Here is a 20,174-nt window from a genome sequence, read left to right on the forward strand (position 1 = left end):
ATACAAAGGACATTTAAGCAAAAAAAAGAGACATTTCAAACATCAGATAAAGTTGTCTATGGAGCAACTTGATTCAGCCCAATGTGCGGCGGCGGTAATTGGAAACTGTCTCTAGTTTCAAGCACCTGCTACTTTGTTAGCCAGTTTTTCTCTTTGTATCAAGGCGCCATGAACGATCGATACGAGTTTAATTTCTTATTTATTTATTTCTTCTTTGTCTGTACATATTAATAAATAGTAATTACGACATTAGTTTATTTTTAAAATAAAATTACAATATACTAATCAATTTTACTAATTAAACAAAAAAATTTGGATATTCTTTATGATACCACGTTCAAAATATCTACTTATTGTCAATTCAAGACTAAGCAATCAATAAAAAATAAATATAATTAAGAACTATATTTTTTTTTTAAATCAGGAGTAGACAGCATAAGAAGCGTCCTTACTTACATCAAAGAATTTCTATTACACTGCTGACCATTATTTGGAATGAATAGCAGCTTCATTCATAACGTAAGAGTGGTACAAGGGTCCCACTTCCCAAGCCCGAAGACCGGTTCCTATCCGTTATAAACCATTAGAAGAATTTAATTCTCTTTTTTTTTAAGAACGATAAAATCTATGACCTGCAGATAATCATACGTGATTTTGTCAAATGAACTGAGACTGTCTCGAAGTTGATAATATTCCAAGTCAAACGCTCAATAAATCGACAAAGACATTTAGGGCCTGTCCCACTACAGGCTGCTCTATCAGCCAGCTCAGAGAACTTAAAAATAACGTCACTGTCAGTTAAGGGAACAAAATCCGAAATTTCCATCACATATTTTACACGTTGGATTGTTATCAGACAAGATTGTTACAATTTGGTGGGACAGGCCCTTAAGTAATTACATTCTATCCGTCAGCTATTTACAAATATAGTTAACAAAATACTTTATTGTTTGCATTTGTCTCTTCTTACTGTTATAGAACTACCGTTGCGGGTGGTGTGACATGTGGGGATGAGATAGATGTGGGTGAGAGTAGGGCTGTCCGAGGGAGCCGAGCGGTAAGGGTGAGGGACAGGGTGCGTGTTGATGGTATTGCTGCAGCGGCGATGGCGCGAGGCCGGGGTGCCCGTGGTGTTCTAGGGGATACTGCGCGGAGCCGGCGTACGCCAGTTGCCTCACCTTCATGTCCTCGTCAACCACGTTGTAGGTGAGCTCCGTCTCCTCGAAGCCGGTAGCGGCCATACGTTGCTCGCTGGTGGTGGGTGGGTCGGGGGAGTTGAGGCACGTCTGTATCAGTCGTTTTCCTGAGTCTGACGTGATCATGGGCTGTAGTTTGCGTGTCGCGAATGTGTACACATGCCCTGTTTCCGATGCAACTAGCAGCATCACCTGCGTCCCCGTCAACGTGGACAGCTCATATGCCTGTAAATAAACGAAACAAATGTTATTTATGAAGCAAGCTATACAAAGATTTTATCATATTTCATTAGTTTTTATGACATCATTAAAAACTAAAACACGAAAGCTTTTTGCGTGATGTCTTAATGTAACAACTCGAACTAATATAGAACTATAAAATTATCTAAAAATAAATGTATTTTGTATGTTGTACAAGGACATTACAATAACAAAATATAATATTTCCATGTTACAATAAACATTAATAAATCAATGATGTAACTTTAAATTCCAAGATGTAGCGAGCAATTTGACCCAAATAAACAGGTTTCAGTCGACAATTAGCATATAGCTCAGACTTGTCTACATTTAGACCGGACAGTTGTTTTTTCTCACAAGATCTAATCATATTTCGTCAAAGGTGAAGCCATTAAATAACGCGACAACGAGCTTCAAGCTTTAAAGGTACCGGTGTTGAATAAACAAGGCATTTAAAAACAGGAGTGTGAAAAGAAAGCAATGCAGGAAATTACATTTAGGCCAAAAAGCGCCCTTGCAACCTTTCACCTCTCCCACGCTCCTTAATTCGTAAGTAAACTGAAATGTTTGGTAGCGACAGTCTCACGGGTACAGTCCGTGTGTGCGCCTCGTATTATCACACCCACAAGCGCCACCTACACAATTTAAATCAATTTACATGTGTTCGTTAAACATTCAAAAGTCAACTCAAACTTTATAAAAATACGGACGATCCGGCGACAAACTAAGCGACGGGCAATTGACGAATTTGCGGCGAGATCTCACTGTTTGACATACAAATTATTGTTAAACGGAATGTAAACCTTACCGCGTAGGCAATACGTACGTAGGTGTTAGTGTTCGGGACTTTAGAAGTGACATTACGCGTATCCCTAGTTTAAATTTACTTAGTTACATAAGTAGCAAGTATACTTAGGCAACTTAATATTGCGGTAATCAATGTAAGCATAGCAGATTTTTTTATTAATTCACTTTGCTTCAGTGATTCTTATATCGTGAGAAATAATCGACATTTTGTACAATCTATGGCTAAAATTAATCTAAAAACTAACAATATCTAGTAACTTACGTCAAATTTAGAACTTTGTGTTCTATCCAAAAATCAATTTGTAATTTAATATAATGAAAAACTTGTTCCTCTACTTCGAGCCTGCAATTACTGTACTGCAAAAGTAGTGTACATTTGCAGTCTATCCCAAGCTCGAACAAAACCATACTCTACATTGGCCACAATTCGGTAATAAAAACGAAGAAATGACTCGAGTTGAAACTGCTGAAGGAAGCCTCGAGGTTAGTTACCCTAAAACGAGGTTTAGGCTAATTTCCATCACCGCACGGTTTTTTTTTCAAAAGGGTATGCTTTATGCATAGTACCGTGCCTCGGGGGAGCGTAGTAATGTGGGATTCTCCTCTTACGAGACATACCTGCTAAAATTTCCCTTTTATTCCTCCAACGCATGGGGGTAGGGTCACAGGCACGCTTATACTTTCGTCGTCTTCGGTGAGGCTATAAACACCTCTTCCAGTCATAATAAAAAACGAAACTGGCCCAATCCGCTAAAGTTGCCATAAACAAGAAACTGAATTAAAACATATACTACAATTCCATAGACGCGAACAATTATCAATCTACAAACATCGTAAGATTTATCAATGAATTATGACTTCAATTACAACGCCCCATTCACAAACTAAAGGTCGAAGATTCCGATAGTAAGCAATAATGATCTGTACCTTAATCTTGTAAGTACCCGATACCAAATGTCGACCGATCTATCAATCATAAAGAATTGCAACATAGAAAAAAACCAATCGGATTTTATCATGGCGGTTGTCAATTACGTTTAAGTTGGTTTTTCTATTACTGAGTACTATAAATCATATTATAATATCACGTTCATTCACAGATTTGAAAAAAATCTCATTCATACACAGGTCAATAAACAATAAATACCTTTTACGTAAAGTTGAATTATTTATTTGTGCATATAATCTTATATAGGCAATACGCAAAAGGTATACGTCCCTAATTTGTGTTTTGGAGTTCAGCGTGTATTTTAAATGTAATACAACAGGTGCTATATCAACTATGTAGTCATACTTAACAGAATAGCGTAAATATGTCTTTAAAACTATTATTATAACAACTATCGTAAGACACAGTGATGACTGAGATGACGTGATAGAGTTATGTGGAGGACAAAAACCTGTTGCGCCGACCCGACGGGAGTAGAATAAGGAGAAAGATGATGATATCGTAAGGCAGTTTTGCAGTTTTCGCTTTGTTTCATGTTTTTTTTACTAAATGAAAAACAGTCATTTACGTAAATTTCAACAAGACCCACTGTAGATTTTATCTATCGTAATATTTTCATGTTTTATGAACCGCAATATTATTAATGGTTTAATTATTTCCTTGCAAAATTTGAGTTTTAAACATACGACGTTTTACGTAATGTCATCGGATTAAAAAGAAAATGTCAAAAGAATCATTTTGTTCTTATACTCTTTAGACAAGCGTTATTAAAAAAGCTTGTTCGTTAACTTACAGTTCATAGGCTAAATGAAGATCAAATAAAACTCGTTACTTGCTTAACATACAAAAGTAATGAATTAAACGCAAAAACTCGTATAAAGTGTTTCTCGCACGACATTCTGTTCCTGTTAATTATTTTTCGGCTAATTGATTTGTTACTTAAAAACATTAATCACAAGGTCGCATTTCGCAGCGACATCACACCCTCCTAGCTTGTTACTACCAATAAGATGATTGATGATAAGACGCTAATTAGCAGTACTCCTCATACACCGACTCCAGTTCATCTGGGTCATTGGAAAATATTCTTTATTTATATCTGGTACAAGTTTCACAACCCCGCAATAAGGTGTCGAAACTGACGATTACAAATGCACCCTTAATGAGCTTTGTTAATATGATTAACGACTTGGCTGAAATGAGTCCTCTCTATAACATTGAATCGCATAACAGTTGATTAAAATTTCGGCAAATTGTTCCGCTGTACATAGACTGTGGCGTCAATATCTTTAAAAGGAATCTTATATTAAGTTATTAACGGCCTTAAAGGGGAAATTAATAATATAGTTAAAGGTCATTGGATGAGTTGTGTTAAGATGTCGACGCGTGCTGAAGGAAATTATACTCGTATCGATCGAGAGTAGAACTCACTTTGATGTACGCGTCGCTTACGTCATTAATATTGGGAACACCGATCGGAAGTGTACATCAAGTTAAGAAGCCTCGAGAACGTGTTAATTTGTGTCGAGTGCTGAGTACAAACCTATTGAATATAGAACCGAAGCTTCTCAAACTTTAAATTTCAATTTTAATAAATAGAGTGATGTCGAAACTGAACAAATCTTTTGGAACAAAATTTAAAGACCAGTCATTATACTAATATTATAAATGGAAAAGTATATATGGATGGATGTTTTTTAGAGTTTGTAGCCTAAACGGCTGAACGGATCTCGATGAAATTTTGCAAAGATGTAGAGCATAATCTGGAAGAACACATACTACTTGCGTTTGTTTTTTAATTCCACGCGAACGGAGTCGTGGGCGAAAGCTAATATGAACATAAATTCAAGGTCAAAGAAATTCAGCTACTATATTTTAAGTAAAAAACATTACGACGTTACAAAAGTTGAAGTTATTACATCAGTATCATATATTGTACGCCTTAACTCATTAAAACATGATATTTTTGTTTTATTACGGCAATTATCTCGTTTATTGTAAAAACATTTAAATGTCAATAAAAGCCCGCTGGCGTCTGTCCCCTTGTCCCCTGCACCCCCAACCCCGCCATGCACCAAAACTACCAACTCATCCGGCGACATAAGAGTGCAATTACATAAATACTTGTCCACTTTCGGACTTGAGATATTTTCGACGTTTCTTATTTAACTTAACGAGACTTTATTAACCATCTCACCGTAATCAATTTTTTTTTTAATTCTCTAAGTATTCTTGGAGCTTAAAAAAAACAAACTCTTATAAGAAAACAAACACTAAAATACAATCAAATTTAATGATGCATAAAAATTCAATTTAAACTTTTACAATATCTTAAGCAAACAGCATTTATAATTGACTAGCTTAAAACGCGTGGAATTATAAAAACAAAAGTAGCCTATGTGTTCTTCCAGGCTATCATCTGCGACAAATTGCATAGAGATCCGTTAACCTATTCTACAAACACTAACAAACATCCATCTAAACTTACACATTTATATTAGTAAGATTACTTCGAAACATTTTCATTATTATTTTTTCATTACAAAAACAAACTCAATTTTTATCGCTTTAAATGCCATCTAGTAAAATAAACTAGTATAATTAGGGCAATTACGCTAACATGATCACAACTAGACCTAACATTTTATTCAAGGCTACCGCGACCGTAATCTTTCATAGGAATTTGTCTTAGCAACTACGTGATAAGTGAGCATATAACTTGTCATCAACTTAACATCACCTGTCACGTCAATAAAATAAGTTAACACAAAACTAGGTTAACAGTTTTTAATACATCTAGCTTTAATTACTAATCTTACTAATCATAATTCATACTAATATTATAAATGCGAAAGTTTAGATGGATGGATGTTTGTTAGAGTTTGTAGCCTAAACGGCTGAACGGATTGCGATGAAATTTGGTATAGATGTAGATGATAGTCTGAAAGAACACATAGGCTACTCACTTTTAGTCATTTAAATTCCACGCGGACGAAGTCACGGGCGAAACCTAGTATTCTAAAAAGGAAAGATTTGGATTATTGGATTTTTGTATGTATTCGATTCACGTAAAAAGTACTGGGACAATTAAAAAAAATATATAGAAAGGTAAGGTGAGTAACATAGATATTTTTTTTTAATTTCACGTGGGCGAAATCGCGAGCAACAGCTACTAAATCAATAAGCTTAAAAGCAACCTGTTTACTACCGTGTATTCGCAAAATATCAATTCGCATACTAATCAATTACATCGATAATTCTCGAAATCGATTCGCTGTCATTTATCGATTTAAAATGCGAAAAGATTGATCCAGTTACGTCGACTGTTGGGTGCAAGTTGTAAACGAAAAGGCGGAACACGTGTTAAGGTTGACAACTTGGATATGTCAGTGTTAAGCTTCGTTTGCGTGTTGCTCAAACAAATCCCATACACCAACTGACCGAGAAATTACGTGTTAAATATATTCATCGAAAAAAAAAATATTTCTGTACATAATTAAAATTAAAAATCTTTTGCAATATTTAAAAAAAGCATAGTTTTTAAAACTACTAATGCTATTTGTAATAATTACTAGCTGTTCCCGTGCGACTTCATCCGCATAAAATTATGAAAATTTTATTTTATTGTTTACATGTGTCAAATTATGAATTGCAAATGTCAAAAAGACATGACGATGACCAACCATAGCAAATTTGCTTTCTAATGTTGGCAGCAACTTATGGTCTCTTTCCCACATTAGCGTTTTTATCCAAAATATTTATCCCATAAGTTTAATGGCGTGAAAACATATAGCCTAAAGCGTGACATAAGTGTAGGGCTTTTTATCAAAAAAAGAAATATTCAAAATATGCTGTGATTGCTGACATCTTAGGCAACAAAGAAGTGTGTGTTTACGCTTTATTATAATAGTATAGATTAACATAATTAGCTAACGTATACGACAAGGAATAAAATTTTGCTATGCTTTAGACATACAAAAATCACTTTAACCGACCGCGAGTTCGTACATCGAAACAACATTACATTCAATACTAAAGTACACATACCGATTCCAATAATAAAATATTGATCATCGATTTAATCGAATGCTACAAACGGTAGCGGTAAAACACGCTTTAGTAAAGCCCAACAATGGATCAAACGTTGGCCAGTTTGACAAATGTTGGCCGCGATGACTCACATAACCAGTTTCTCTTGGGCGCCTCGAAAATTAACGATACGAAATCGAACAACACTACTACGTTCTTTAATTCTTTTTATTTTTTCGTATGTGAAAACGTTCGTGCAATATTTTAAAGATAACTGGCAATTAAACGTCGAATATTAAAAATAAATCATAAATTACAGATGAATTTATACATTTCGTCCTCGTTCGATACAAGTTTTTTATTTGCATAAACACCTCTGTCACTTGTAGGAAAGTACATAAAAAACACGCTTAAGATTCGAAAGGGATTGATTTTGAAGACAATTACTTAGGCAAAATACTTCTAACGCTTTATAGTTTTCAAAACACAAGTTTTTTTTTATAACATAAGGTGGCAAACGAGCAAGCGGCTACCTCAATCTGCCAAAATGGCGAAGCGACCGCTGCCCATAGACATCCGCAATTGCAGATACGTTGCCCACCCTTATCTGATGGAGGAGGAGACGCACATAAAGAGGATATTTCTCCTTCCTATGCATATCGTGCACCGTCAAATCCACTTCCTCTTTCCATCATCTTCTTATAAGAGAAGGGTGGTAAAGAGAAAGGGACTAAAATTAGGCCTCCGGCACCACACTCATCACATGAAACACGGAATTGCTTCCATTTCACGCCTGTCTTCTGTGTGGTGGTGGCATTACTGGGGGCGTGCCTGCCTATTCGTGCTAAGATGTTAAAGCGGGCACTACCGCTGTAAATGTTAGTACACATTCGCGTGTTTTAGTCGTGTATCAAACGACTTACATGATGAATATATGTATAGTAAACCCGACAGCACGGTAACTAATAGCTCAATAAAACTGATAACCATCTCAAACATAAAGCCTTTAAACCGACGCGAATACTTAATATACACCTTATGTTACTTTAAACTAAGCTATTCTAATATAATAAAGCGTAAACACACACTACTTTGTGGCGTAGGATGTCAGCAATCACAGTGTATTTTTGATAATACTTTCTTTAATAAAAAGCCCTACACTATCGACACTCTTTGGGCTATAAATTTGAATAATGCTGAGGGGGTAAATATGGAAAAAAACCTTCATGTGGGAAAGGGACCATAAACTACAAGCTGCCAACATCAATTGGTATCCAATGTCAAAGGTCTTCGTTGTCATTTGTGCATTTGAATTTTGACACTTGCAATTGAGAACTTCACAAATGTAAACAATAAAATAAAAGTTTCTATAATTTAATGCGGATGAAGCCGCACGGGAACAGCTAGTAATATACGAGAACAAACAAAATATTTCGAAATCTAATACACGTATATGCTAATTTTTTTTAACAAGCATAAATTTAATCCGACATTAGCGGTCTAAGACATACAAAGCTAATGTTACCTCAGATTACTCAAAACTGATAAATTTCAAGCGAAATCATCAGATTGCCGACGTCGAAATCGCTCATAAACAAAAGGAACATGTCGAAAAAGAAATTCGAAGCGAGCACTGACGATGAAAAATGCCACTCAAACTGTTCACACGTGAACGACCGCTTATGATTCGCAAAAAATAAACATTTGATGGCGAATTGTATAATAATTTGTCCCCGACGCGACCGAGAGGCGCTCGCTTCGGGAAAAAATTAACCGTCCCAGTAAAATAAGTTGTGGTGCGTAAGTCAAAAATTAACAGCAAACATTTGGGCCAACGCAGTAAGTGATGCGACATTTCTGCGACGAGTGCGAGTTGCCAAATTAACAATAAAAAACCGAGGTAATTGCGGTCACAATGGAGCACAAAGCAGCCGCACTTCCCACGGTGCATCCGCGGCGCATACACACCAGGCATATCACGCGTGCCCCCATTTTATTGCCAAAAATTAATGTCCAGCAAACAGTCCTTAATTGCAAGCCGGTCTGGTTAAAATCAGCCGGGCGCAGACGGCGGACCTCGTTGGACATTGGTTTCGCGGAAACTCGAATTCAAAAAAACGCCCAAATTCGCAATCACCGGCCAATAATAACGCGATATTACGAATTTGCGCAGATTCTCTCCGACGTTTCTGCGTCTCGGAGCCGCAATCGGTGTTTATTACTTTTTAATTTAATTGGTTGACGTTTTCGCCGCTACCGTATTAAATTCCCCTTCTGTATTTTATCTTCAAAATAAGACATAAAGTACGTGTAATCGAATAATAATTATAGTAATTTGTGTGTAACCTCAATAAGACTTAAAATTCTTTAAAAACATAATCTAAAAAAAATTAAAAGAATTTTTTTCTAGCAGAGCAACTCAGTACAATTTCTCTTAAGTAACCATTCAAATCGATGTAAAATTAACGATCTAAATAAATAAACAGCGCCAAAACATATTAGATCAGAGGGACACCGCAAAGTAACAGAGAAAGTATAAATCAACTTGACCTAGAATAACATAAAGCACATGCAATAAAAACAAGATAACATCAGTTTCAAATGGCAACTAAAAGATGACGGAATTGATAAAATTCTAAACCAGTGCAAGAACATAACATTCATAAAACCAGCAAACAATTACTGACCGCACATTAGTAGAGTTGATAACAGTTATAATCGAGGAGCTGTGAAAGGTAAATTGAACCTAATAAAGTATCAGACTGTAATCATTCTTTGCAATTTATAAACTTCAGTAAATATGCTAAACAGACTTTGATTAACGAGTTTTCTATCCGTATACTAGAAAAATATAACTATACTCGCAACAACAAAACTTATCCTACTCCCGTAGGGTCGACGCGACAGGTTTTTATCCTCCACATAACTCTATCATCCATCATCTTAGTCATCACTCTCTTCTTGATCATGTCACAGTTCACGCAATCCATCCATCTTTCTAGGTCTACCTCTACCGGTGTACCACACTAATAACTAACGTTCTCCTTGTAGGTTTTTTTCTTCAATGTACAAAGGAACAAATGGTTTTTACACATACCAGTTTTTTTATTGAATAAATCAAGTATAATTAATGTAATTTATTTTATTCAAAGTTTCTATATACATATGAAAATGTGCACAGAATTCTATTTACAGACATAATGACAGACAGTTGATGACATTGTAGAGATTTCCTGATCTAACGGCATTGTGTTTAAATAGAAAAATGTTAGAAAATATGCAAAGATATAAAATATATGGAAAAACAAGTATAAGTTAGTTGAATGGAATTCGGTCATAAATCAACATCTTCCTTATAAAAAAATATACTCATTAAAGGGTTAAGTATAATCTAGTCAATTCAAATACGATCATTGGATGAGCCTAGTAGCTAGGAGCATCTACACCAAACAATTAAGAAACTAGGTAACAATAAATTTCGAGTTCATACGTAAATGTGTTCGTGCTAGATTCTGAATCCTGTCAACCCTCTGTTGCAAACGGGATTGTTCATCATCACCATCACAAGCTCACTCTACACATGTCCCCACCGAGGGGCTCGGAGCCTACCCTAATAAGGGGTGACTAGGTCATAGTCAAAACCACGCTGGACACAAGTGCAGGTTGGTTGACTTCACGTATATCTTTGAATCTCTTCGGTGCAGGCATCACGATGTTTTCCTTCACCGTAAGAACATCGGGTAAATTATCTACAAATGAAAATTCGAAAAATCGAAAATCACATTAGTACATGGCGGGATTCGAACCCAAGACCTGTAGATTACAAGTCAAGTGTTTAAACCACTGAGCCACTGACGCTCTTGATCACTTACTTCAAAATATGTAACCTAATCGATAAATATCCGAGCACGTGTTACTATGCGACCAGGATCCGAGGAAACCCCAAAAACAGGTTATGAAACATCAGGTTGCCATATTTGTTAGCGCTCGACTCGGCTGGATTAATCGTAAAAGGTCTAAACGGGCCGTCTCCACGTGGCCACGTGCCTTTATTTGTTGCCGTCGACATTTTACGTCAGTGCCCGTAAGGCGAGGATGTTCTTATGCCATTTGCATAAAGGTCGACCAGTCCACTTCGATGCGGACGGGATTTTGTAAAAAAAAATACAACAATTCTCTCACAGTCGACTTTTACTCAATGCCGTGCAAATGGGTAGGGCATTGCGCTGACCCCTTAACGCATCTGGTTTACTTTCGATGTGTGTCGACTGTTTATTTCTTTAAAACCAGTAATAACCAGATTTTGAAATAAATTTAATGTAAAACTTATTTGAACGGTTGAAAACCCTTCGGTTTTTATATTTTATAGTGTTTTTCGACCACTCTAAATTTGCTATAACACTAATAATGGCGCTAAAAGGTTTCCAAAATAATACAATTAATAAATTCTCTGTAAAATATTTAATTCAGTTAATTAAGCGGTCGAACAGTTACCGTAAAGCGGGACATTAAAAGCAAAGATTTTTCATCGTTTTAATTTCGAGAGCAAACCGCGAGATAACGTTCACTGCTCCAGATACGTCAAAATATAACAAGTTAACAAAAATTAACGATTAAATTATCAAAAATCTGAGATATATCTACACAAGGGTTGCCAAACCCTCTCAGAGACAGTAATGATGGAAAAGGGAAAGCTTGTGTATACATTATCTTGGCCGCAACGATCAGAGGGAGTCCGGTACTTAATCGCGATTTAAACAACACAAAAAAGAAAACCGAAAAACGAAATTGACTTAACGCGTTAAAAACAAACTAATATAAATATTACGCGAATGCCGTAAGGTCTAAAATTAAATACATCGGGAACGAACGCTGTCAAATTTACGCCATGTTTGTTTTGGGTGTTCGTAAGATGCGTTCGAAAACTTGATTACTGAAAAAGGGGGTAATGATTACGAACGTATGTTTCCTTGAATAGCGGTACAATATGTTAATTCTGCGGGTAGCGTGCTGTTTCTGAACGCACGTGAATCGCGTTATTACAAACAATGACGCAGTAAAGCATCTGTATTCGGAACATCGCTTGCATAATCGGACACTACGTCAACATTGCAATAAATTGAATTAAAAATTAAAATCGAATCATGACCGTATAGAGTTTGTAACAATGGCAATTTGTATTGACAAAAAATTAATGTAAAACCAGTACAAACTGTACGATATATTATTGAATATCTAAAATATACGAAAACTGTATGAATAAAAATTTTAGCTGTTACGCATTTAATAATTTTAAATTGAACGAAACTTCACTGCAAAATCGATCAAGGAGTTTATACTAAAAGAGCTCACAAGGAACCTAAAAACATACTGGCTGAAAACATTTATATCTAGACATTCGAAAAAAAAAATGATGACTTTCTCTATCACATCAATATTCTATACCTCAGGTTAGACTCAGACGTAATGCAGTTTATATGCTTAAACAAATCCTATTGAACCAACAAAGGAAGCAATCAAAGGCCGTGAAGAAGACAGATTAATTAAACAATAGACAAATTTCAATCAGACAATAGCTCCACTTGAATAGACACGCCATTTAAGCTTATGGTAATAGGCATCTGTGGTCATGCAAAATTTTATATGGACAGATATACTCTGCAATGGGTGTATAAAATTATCCTGTTATAGGTACATTGCTTATTTCATTCATAAACGAAGTACATGTATTTATGAATGGCCAGCAATGGCCTTAATTTATAGTTCCATATCCATTAGTTTACCTGCTACCTTATTACCATTTATCGAATGTTGCCACGCGCCATATAATTTGGTGGGCGCTGAACATTTGATTTATGAAGTTCACGGTTGTATTTAACCTTCAAATCTTAAACTACCGCAGTAAAATCTGTATTCAATTAGTCTACTAAAAATAGAAATACAGTTGTTGCAATTATCACAATTATTATAAGTCTTATGGTAATTTGCAACCATTTCATTCGGTGAGTTAAAATATATAACAATAAATATTAATGAATTTCTTTGATCCAATAACTTCACTAACAAACAAAAAAGCATCGTAGCAATCATAAACATAAACTTGTTAATAAATACATAACGGCGTCTCGTGGTTGAATAAATTTTCGCGCTAAATAAACAAGCATTATCTTCGATCAGCACAATGCAGGTTGGGAGAGCAGCGGGAGCCGACTGAAGAGCCGCCGGAGATACCATCACACCGATACGAATCGAGGAAGACCACTTGTCAATACATTTCACATGCGATTCGTAACCACGCCACACGACACGCCTGTCTAGAACCAGTTCCGTGAATTGTGTAGCCTAGAGGACATTTTTATATCAATGTCCGACAACTTGTAGCTAAGGAATGGAGGAGCGATTACATGTTAATGTAACTGACCAACGCAGAAGCTATTGCGAAACTGAAACTCGACGATAGAATTCTCGTTGACGTACGATTGAATACCTGAATCGAAAGAGATCCCGTGTTAAATGCTAATACCGGTCTCGGGGCTATGCAAATTAACAACGCCACTAAATAGCATTAAGACGGGAAATATTCTCGCTAAACTTATTTAGTGGACGATTCAGACGTCGGAACGAAAGAACACAGGTGGTCCAATAAAAGGTTCGGAAGCCAAGCGCCTCTTAGAGATGCCGCCTTTGCCCTAAAAGGATAATAATGCGTCGTTTCCGAGCCCCGGAGCGGCACCGGAGCCCCAGGACTCCGGCCAGATGTAAATTGTTACGGCACGTGACAAATCGCTTAATTAAAATCCTGACTCAGGAATTGAAAATGATTCATTATCTATTTTGAAAATGTATACATATTATTCATTTATGATGCGGTTTTCAAGTTAATTTTATTTCTGTCATTTTGATAGCTGAGTAAGCTGTCGCTTGGTCTTCTAATTTGTGTGGCCAAAGTGTCCAACTAACATGAAATTGCTTTGCATTCTTCATAGCTACTGAAATAAAATAACTTAACAAATAAAAGGCCTTATTATATTCTAAGCAAAGGTTCAAATCATGATTTCCAAGTGCCCACGTGTTATTTAACGAAGGCATTTAATTTCAAGGTTGTCATGGGACTTTAGAGATACAGTTTTTTCGCAATGTTATGCGTCGGTAGGCGGCTCGTGGGCGCGCACGTGACAAAGTTGTGACTTGCTGTAAGTTAGCAGGCAGGCTAGCACAACCGCGCGCGTGGGCGGCGGCCACGAGACTGGCGCGGATGGGCGCGTCGGACACGGCGCCTCGTAAAAGTCAATTTAGTCTATGGTATTTTGACAATCATAAGTGGGCGCCAAAGAGATTTAGCTTTATTACACCAAAGTTGTCAACCTTGAATTATCGATCAAGGTTTTCCACAAAAACGTCGGCGTTCCGAAAGCATCTGTAAAACGCCAAAACTGCATCAGAAATCCAGTTTCCCATCAAAACAGGGATTCCTTCGAGGGCACAAAAAGTACGGCGCATTCGGACTGCATGACGAGGCTGGCGAAATGCAAGCTTTCCCACCGAAATGTGAACGTTTCGACGATTTTTTTAATTGACCAAAAAACGGTGCGCGCCGCGGTGCTCCCGAGACGCGATTTAATAAAAACTTACTCGTTAATGTATTATGTATGTGAGCGGCGACGCCGATACATTATGGATGGGGTCCCGCTGGCCGTGTTCGGATATTTGGATGGAAGGCCGGTATCGACGATCGCTATGGTGGCCGCGGCCGCGCTTGCTTCATTTTTTCCTGACGTCCCCACCAGATAACATCTGATGTCGTATAATGACCACGCGTGACCGTATTTCCCCGATTAACATTTACATATGTAAATATTTTCAGTCGAAAACTGTGTAATCGAGTTTAATTGCCGAGATAAAGTATGACGATTTATTTTATCGCCGTTTGGGGTCATAAAGCGATAAAGGTAACTGTCACCTCATCGTGAATATCAAACATTTGTTTTCTTAATCTGGATTTAACGCTCAAAGAAGAAAAAAACATCTAAACCATTTCCCTGACCTATCTTAATAACAGAGATTACAGGTAACAAAATAAATTTCACTATAAGTCTTCTCAACCCCATCTTAAGTATAATAAACTATATGATTTAGATTCTTAACGTTATTAATCTTATCGTTTGTGTACCACTTTATTAGTAGACGGGTGTAGTTGCATTACAAGCGATAATAACCAGATCAATCTGCAAGTGTAATGGGCAGAGGTTGAGGCGACGCGAAGCGAAACTTTATCCTTTTATCTACAACTTATTTTATTACCGGAGATACGGCGGCAACGTCGATTAATTCATTTGCAATTATTAAGGTATCGGGATCGTATCTGTTACTTAACATTGAATACTTTTTGTGATAAAACACGATTATTTTAAACACTTTCTTTAATTACGTTATTAGTTAACATTTAATAATATGGATTAAAAGAATTATGTATTCCTAGTACAATAGTTACGTATCAAACAAGGGTTCTACGAATCAACATCGGAAACCATCAAAGCGTTATGTTTGCCTGGTACAAATGTCAAAATGTCGGCTACTACCGAAAAAACAATCGCTGAACGAGCAAGAACGCTTTAATCGTGCATGTTTACGAGCGTTTTCTCGAAAACCAGTTCAGTGAACATTCTAGTCGTGATCTACGGAGCCTTTGGATCTGCCGACGTCTAACGAACTAGTGTCAGACGATGAATCCGCCGATTAGTATCGACGTGGACAGTCCGTTCGTCATAGACCAAGACTGTCCCTTCCTTACCCAATCAGTGCCCGGAATGACATCTGCCTAGATTGCAGTAATTTTGCATACATTGCATGCATTTATAAATTAAAAGATTGTTATTACCCTACCTTTGTTTTTAATACGGTTTTTATTTAAGTTCGCGCGTCCAACTCAGTATTAGCACCGAAGTACTAGGCGCGCATAACAGAGAGGCGTTCACGTGATTGGGAGGCGGGTCGCCACGCTAGACGCTTCCCACCCACCAACCGTCCAATCAGTCTTGAGCTCCTCCGCCACCCGCGGTGAACGGCTTCTAATATTCAAATGGCACTTAACACTGCGGGGTTAGATCACTTTATATTGGACGAAGTTGCTCTCGCGTAGTTGTGAACTCCTAGTAATTGAGAAACACCGGAGTTAGTGCTAACGAACACCACAAATTAGTTAAGATCTTAATAGCAATTTTACAATAGTGCGTAGAATTAAGGAAATTATTGAGGTGCTTTAATAATTCGAAATTTAAATTTAACTAATCTTTTAGGTAGATGCTTTTATTCTAATTTTATTTAGAGGAAGTATATTTTAACATTTCAACTTACATTTCAAATCGACTACTATAGTGTGGCGTTCGTTACATTATTTGTTAGTTCACATATTCACCGCAAGATGTCATAGATATCAACTGTCGATGGGAATATCCTAGTCCCGATGATACCCTGGTACTTTTGCGGCCATATTAGGCACTTTCCCTTCTCGAGTCGAGACCGAATAATTTAAAAAAAATCCTCAACGAAATTATATTATTTTTTTAATTAATATTTGTTTTCAATAAGATGAAGATAAAAAGTTATTTTAAAAAAAAAAACTAAAAATAATAAGTAACATTCAGAGAATTGGTCATAACATTTAATCGCTCAGGGGCATTAAGTGTAAATTTTATTATCAAAGGAATCCATAGCGGAACTTTTGAAAGCTTTTATCAAAAATCCGGAGAGCTTTCATTTTTATTTGTTAACCAAATTATCTGTAATTTCATGCTACCTTATTATTACGTTAAAATAAGTCATTTGACCCTTATTGAATACCAAGGGATTATAAAAAAGAGTCGTTAAAAATTTTATTGTATTGATAATACAACGCTTACTACAAATGATAAAATTAACATAGTCACATATTCCAATATAATTACGACGGTATCTTTTAACACGGATATGCGAAATGCCTTTTAAAAATCAATGCGAAATTCCTTTCGAAGCATATTACACAAAATACGATACAATTCTAAATAAAAAAAAAAACATATCGTAAATTCGATGTCTACGTTAAAATAGGACTCGGTACATAGAAATGTAGGCCACAGATGCGTTTTCGTTCCATAATTAGTCTATGAGCAACATTATTGCTTTATTTCTGTAAAACGTCGCAAACATGTTCCTTAACCTGAATACTGCACAGATTAAAACATAACATCACAGATTATAAAACGTTGACTGTACGCAATAATTGCAGATTACGCACAATAATTACAGGTATCAAAGAATAATTACACTTTTTATAGAGTTTAAATATCAATTTTAAACTGAAAAAAACATAATTGTTTTTTCTTGAAACAATAATAGCAATTAGTAACACTTATTGAATGCAAAATTATAATAATTAAATAAATAAATAATCCGATCAAAAAATCACAGAAAGACGTCAAAATTTTCCCGCGCATAACCGTTTCTTTTTCAAAATCCTAAATTAAACAGTAAAATTGAATTCGGAACTATCCATAGGTCGTGTGGGAAAATAATCTTCATCGCAATCTAAACGCAAGCTTGGTCCTAATTAATTTAGTAATAGCTCGTGACGACTTATTCCCGGCCGGGCTGGTAACGAAATCACGACTCCGCCAAACGATAATCGTTATTTTAAATTTATTAAAATGTCCTCCCGGCCTGTATATCTCGACTTATCGGACTGTATAATTTATTCGGCCCGACTCCGGCTCTGGCGACGGCAAATGTTACCTACCACAATGAAGTGCGCATTTTGCATTCGATTGTTTCAAAACTAATAATATATTATAATAATTATTGTAATCGCAATTTGGAATCTTGTAACTAGTTGAGCCAGCGTGGTTGACTTTGGCCTAATCACCCCTTACTTAGGGCAGGCTTCGAGCCCCTTAGTGGCGACGAATCATGAGCTGGTAATGATGACTAGTTGAAATCTATACTTAACATTATAAAGACGAAAGATTAGTATTTTTAATGTATTGAAATAACTCAAAAACTACTGGCCTGTTTTAAAATAAAATCTTTCACCATTAAAAAGTTACGTTATCAGTGAGAAACACAGACTAAATTTTTAATAATTTTTTAATTTCACGCGGGCGAAGTCGCGAGCAACAGCTAGTTATTTATATAGACCTCATCTTTTGTTTTTTGGTGCTGACATAAACATTAATTGTATACTACTTTGTATGACTAGTTAAAAAAAATGTAAATTTCCCAATTAAATGCTGCATTGATATTATCTTACGAAACACAATTTGACAATTTAAAAAAAAAACTAGGCCTTGTTTTAGAAAAGTAAATTCTGACTGGCTATTGTACCCCTATTATTCTACATATTTTAGATTAACTGTTTAGTGAGATGGTCGTTAACAAGAGATGTCGTGACCCCTGCACCGGCCGCGGCCCACCTGGGGAAACCAACTGTATTTATTTCGTTGTATCGCCAATATTTATCCGAGACAGGCTTTTATTGCAACTATTGTAACGACGCACGTGTTATAATGAAAAAGTTATTTAAACAGTTTAAAATTTAAAAAGTTTAAATTTGAGTGGAATTACGATCGTATTCTGTAGATAAGTAGACAGTTGTAGAAGCATTAAAAAAATTTCTACTGTTTAGGAAAATATACCGTTGTATCTATTTATAGCCGTATTTCTATAGTAACTTAAATTTTGATAAATTGTCAAATACAATCTTTTAAATATGCTTTGAAGCCTGATAGGGCAGAAATCAATAATCTTAGGAACCTCTCAATAACGCAAATTGACTACTTTGAAATCGAGCCGTGCATCGTCCCTTTTAATTACAGGACAATGTCGGCCTATATGCCGACATCTTCGCCGACAATTGCGCTATGCCGACACACTTCGCCGACAAGCTTCGCCGACATTAAGCGGTCGTGTCGCACCAGCGGCCCCTGGGGCGGCGTAATTAAACTCCCAAGTGGACATGACCGAATTTATGGCGCTCTATATATCCAATAACTAAATGAACTACATTTTATTACAACGAACTTACTTAGGCTTGCTATAGACGTTCTGTTACCTGTATATCTATGCTAATATTTAGAAAGAAAAGATTTGTATTTTTGTGTGTAATGTAATAACTCAAACATTAAAAAGTTACTTTATCACTTAGTAGCATTGGGTTTTTTTTTTAATTTCACGCGGTCAAAGTCGCAAGCAGCACCTAGTGTAAAGTAATCTATGAGTCGAATGTTAGTAAAAACTTGGCATGTTTTCTTAATACGATCTATTTGGATGAAATTATTCTTCAATAATATTCACTTTAATCACCGATTTCGACTGAGAGTACAAAAATATATAATTAAAGAATCCCTTAGTGAGGTTTATACCGACACATTCTTACAATAATCTAATTGACATCTTGAGTTGCCACTCAAACCATGAGTACGAATAATTCTCTCCCTCTCTGAAGTTCAATATTTTACAATTCGACACTTTACCTTACTTGTAGTTTCCAAAGAACTTAGATAAAACGGTAGCACAAAGTAGTGCAAACCATCAAAGTCAAACAAACCAGAACAAAGCAAACAAAGAGCATCCCGTGTTGCTACCCGCTACAAGATACTGGGTTCGATTCCCGCTGCGAGACAACGCACATCGCGTGCCGTAGTTACCCTTGTCTACATGACACCCGTTACCCGGCTTATCCTCGAAATGCTCTTACTAATATTAATAATTAAATCTATACTAATATTAAAAAGAGAAAAGGTTTTTTTATGTATTGAAATATCGAAAACTACTGGGTCAGTAACAAAATTTATTTTACCATTAGAAAGCTACTTTATCACTTAGTAACAAAGGCTATATTTTTAAATGAAGAAGCCTTTCACTTCCGACAGTCTAAAGTCTACATATTTTCACGCTATTTAATTTTGGGCGTGAGTAATTTG

General features: G+C 36.1%; 1 protein-coding gene across 2 annotated transcripts in view; it reads right to left on the reverse strand.

Moving 5' to 3' along the window:
* The window catches only part of LOC106105720 (serum response factor homolog), a 171,273-nt gene that overhangs the window by 147,165 nt on the left and 3,934 nt on the right, over positions 1-20,174 (reverse strand). For both annotated transcript variants that reach the window (XM_013286148.1, XM_013286147.1), the window contains exon 2: positions 1,179-1,421. In XM_013286148.1, the coding sequence (XP_013141602.1) occupies positions 1,179-1,421 (243 nt within the window). The remainder of the gene's footprint in view (positions 1-1,178; positions 1,422-20,174) is intronic.

Source organism: Papilio polytes, unplaced genomic scaffold, assembly GCF_000836215.1.
Source record: "Papilio polytes unplaced genomic scaffold, Ppol_1.0 DF822733.1, whole genome shotgun sequence".
Classification (NCBI taxonomy): domain Eukaryota; kingdom Metazoa; phylum Arthropoda; class Insecta; order Lepidoptera; family Papilionidae; genus Papilio; species Papilio polytes.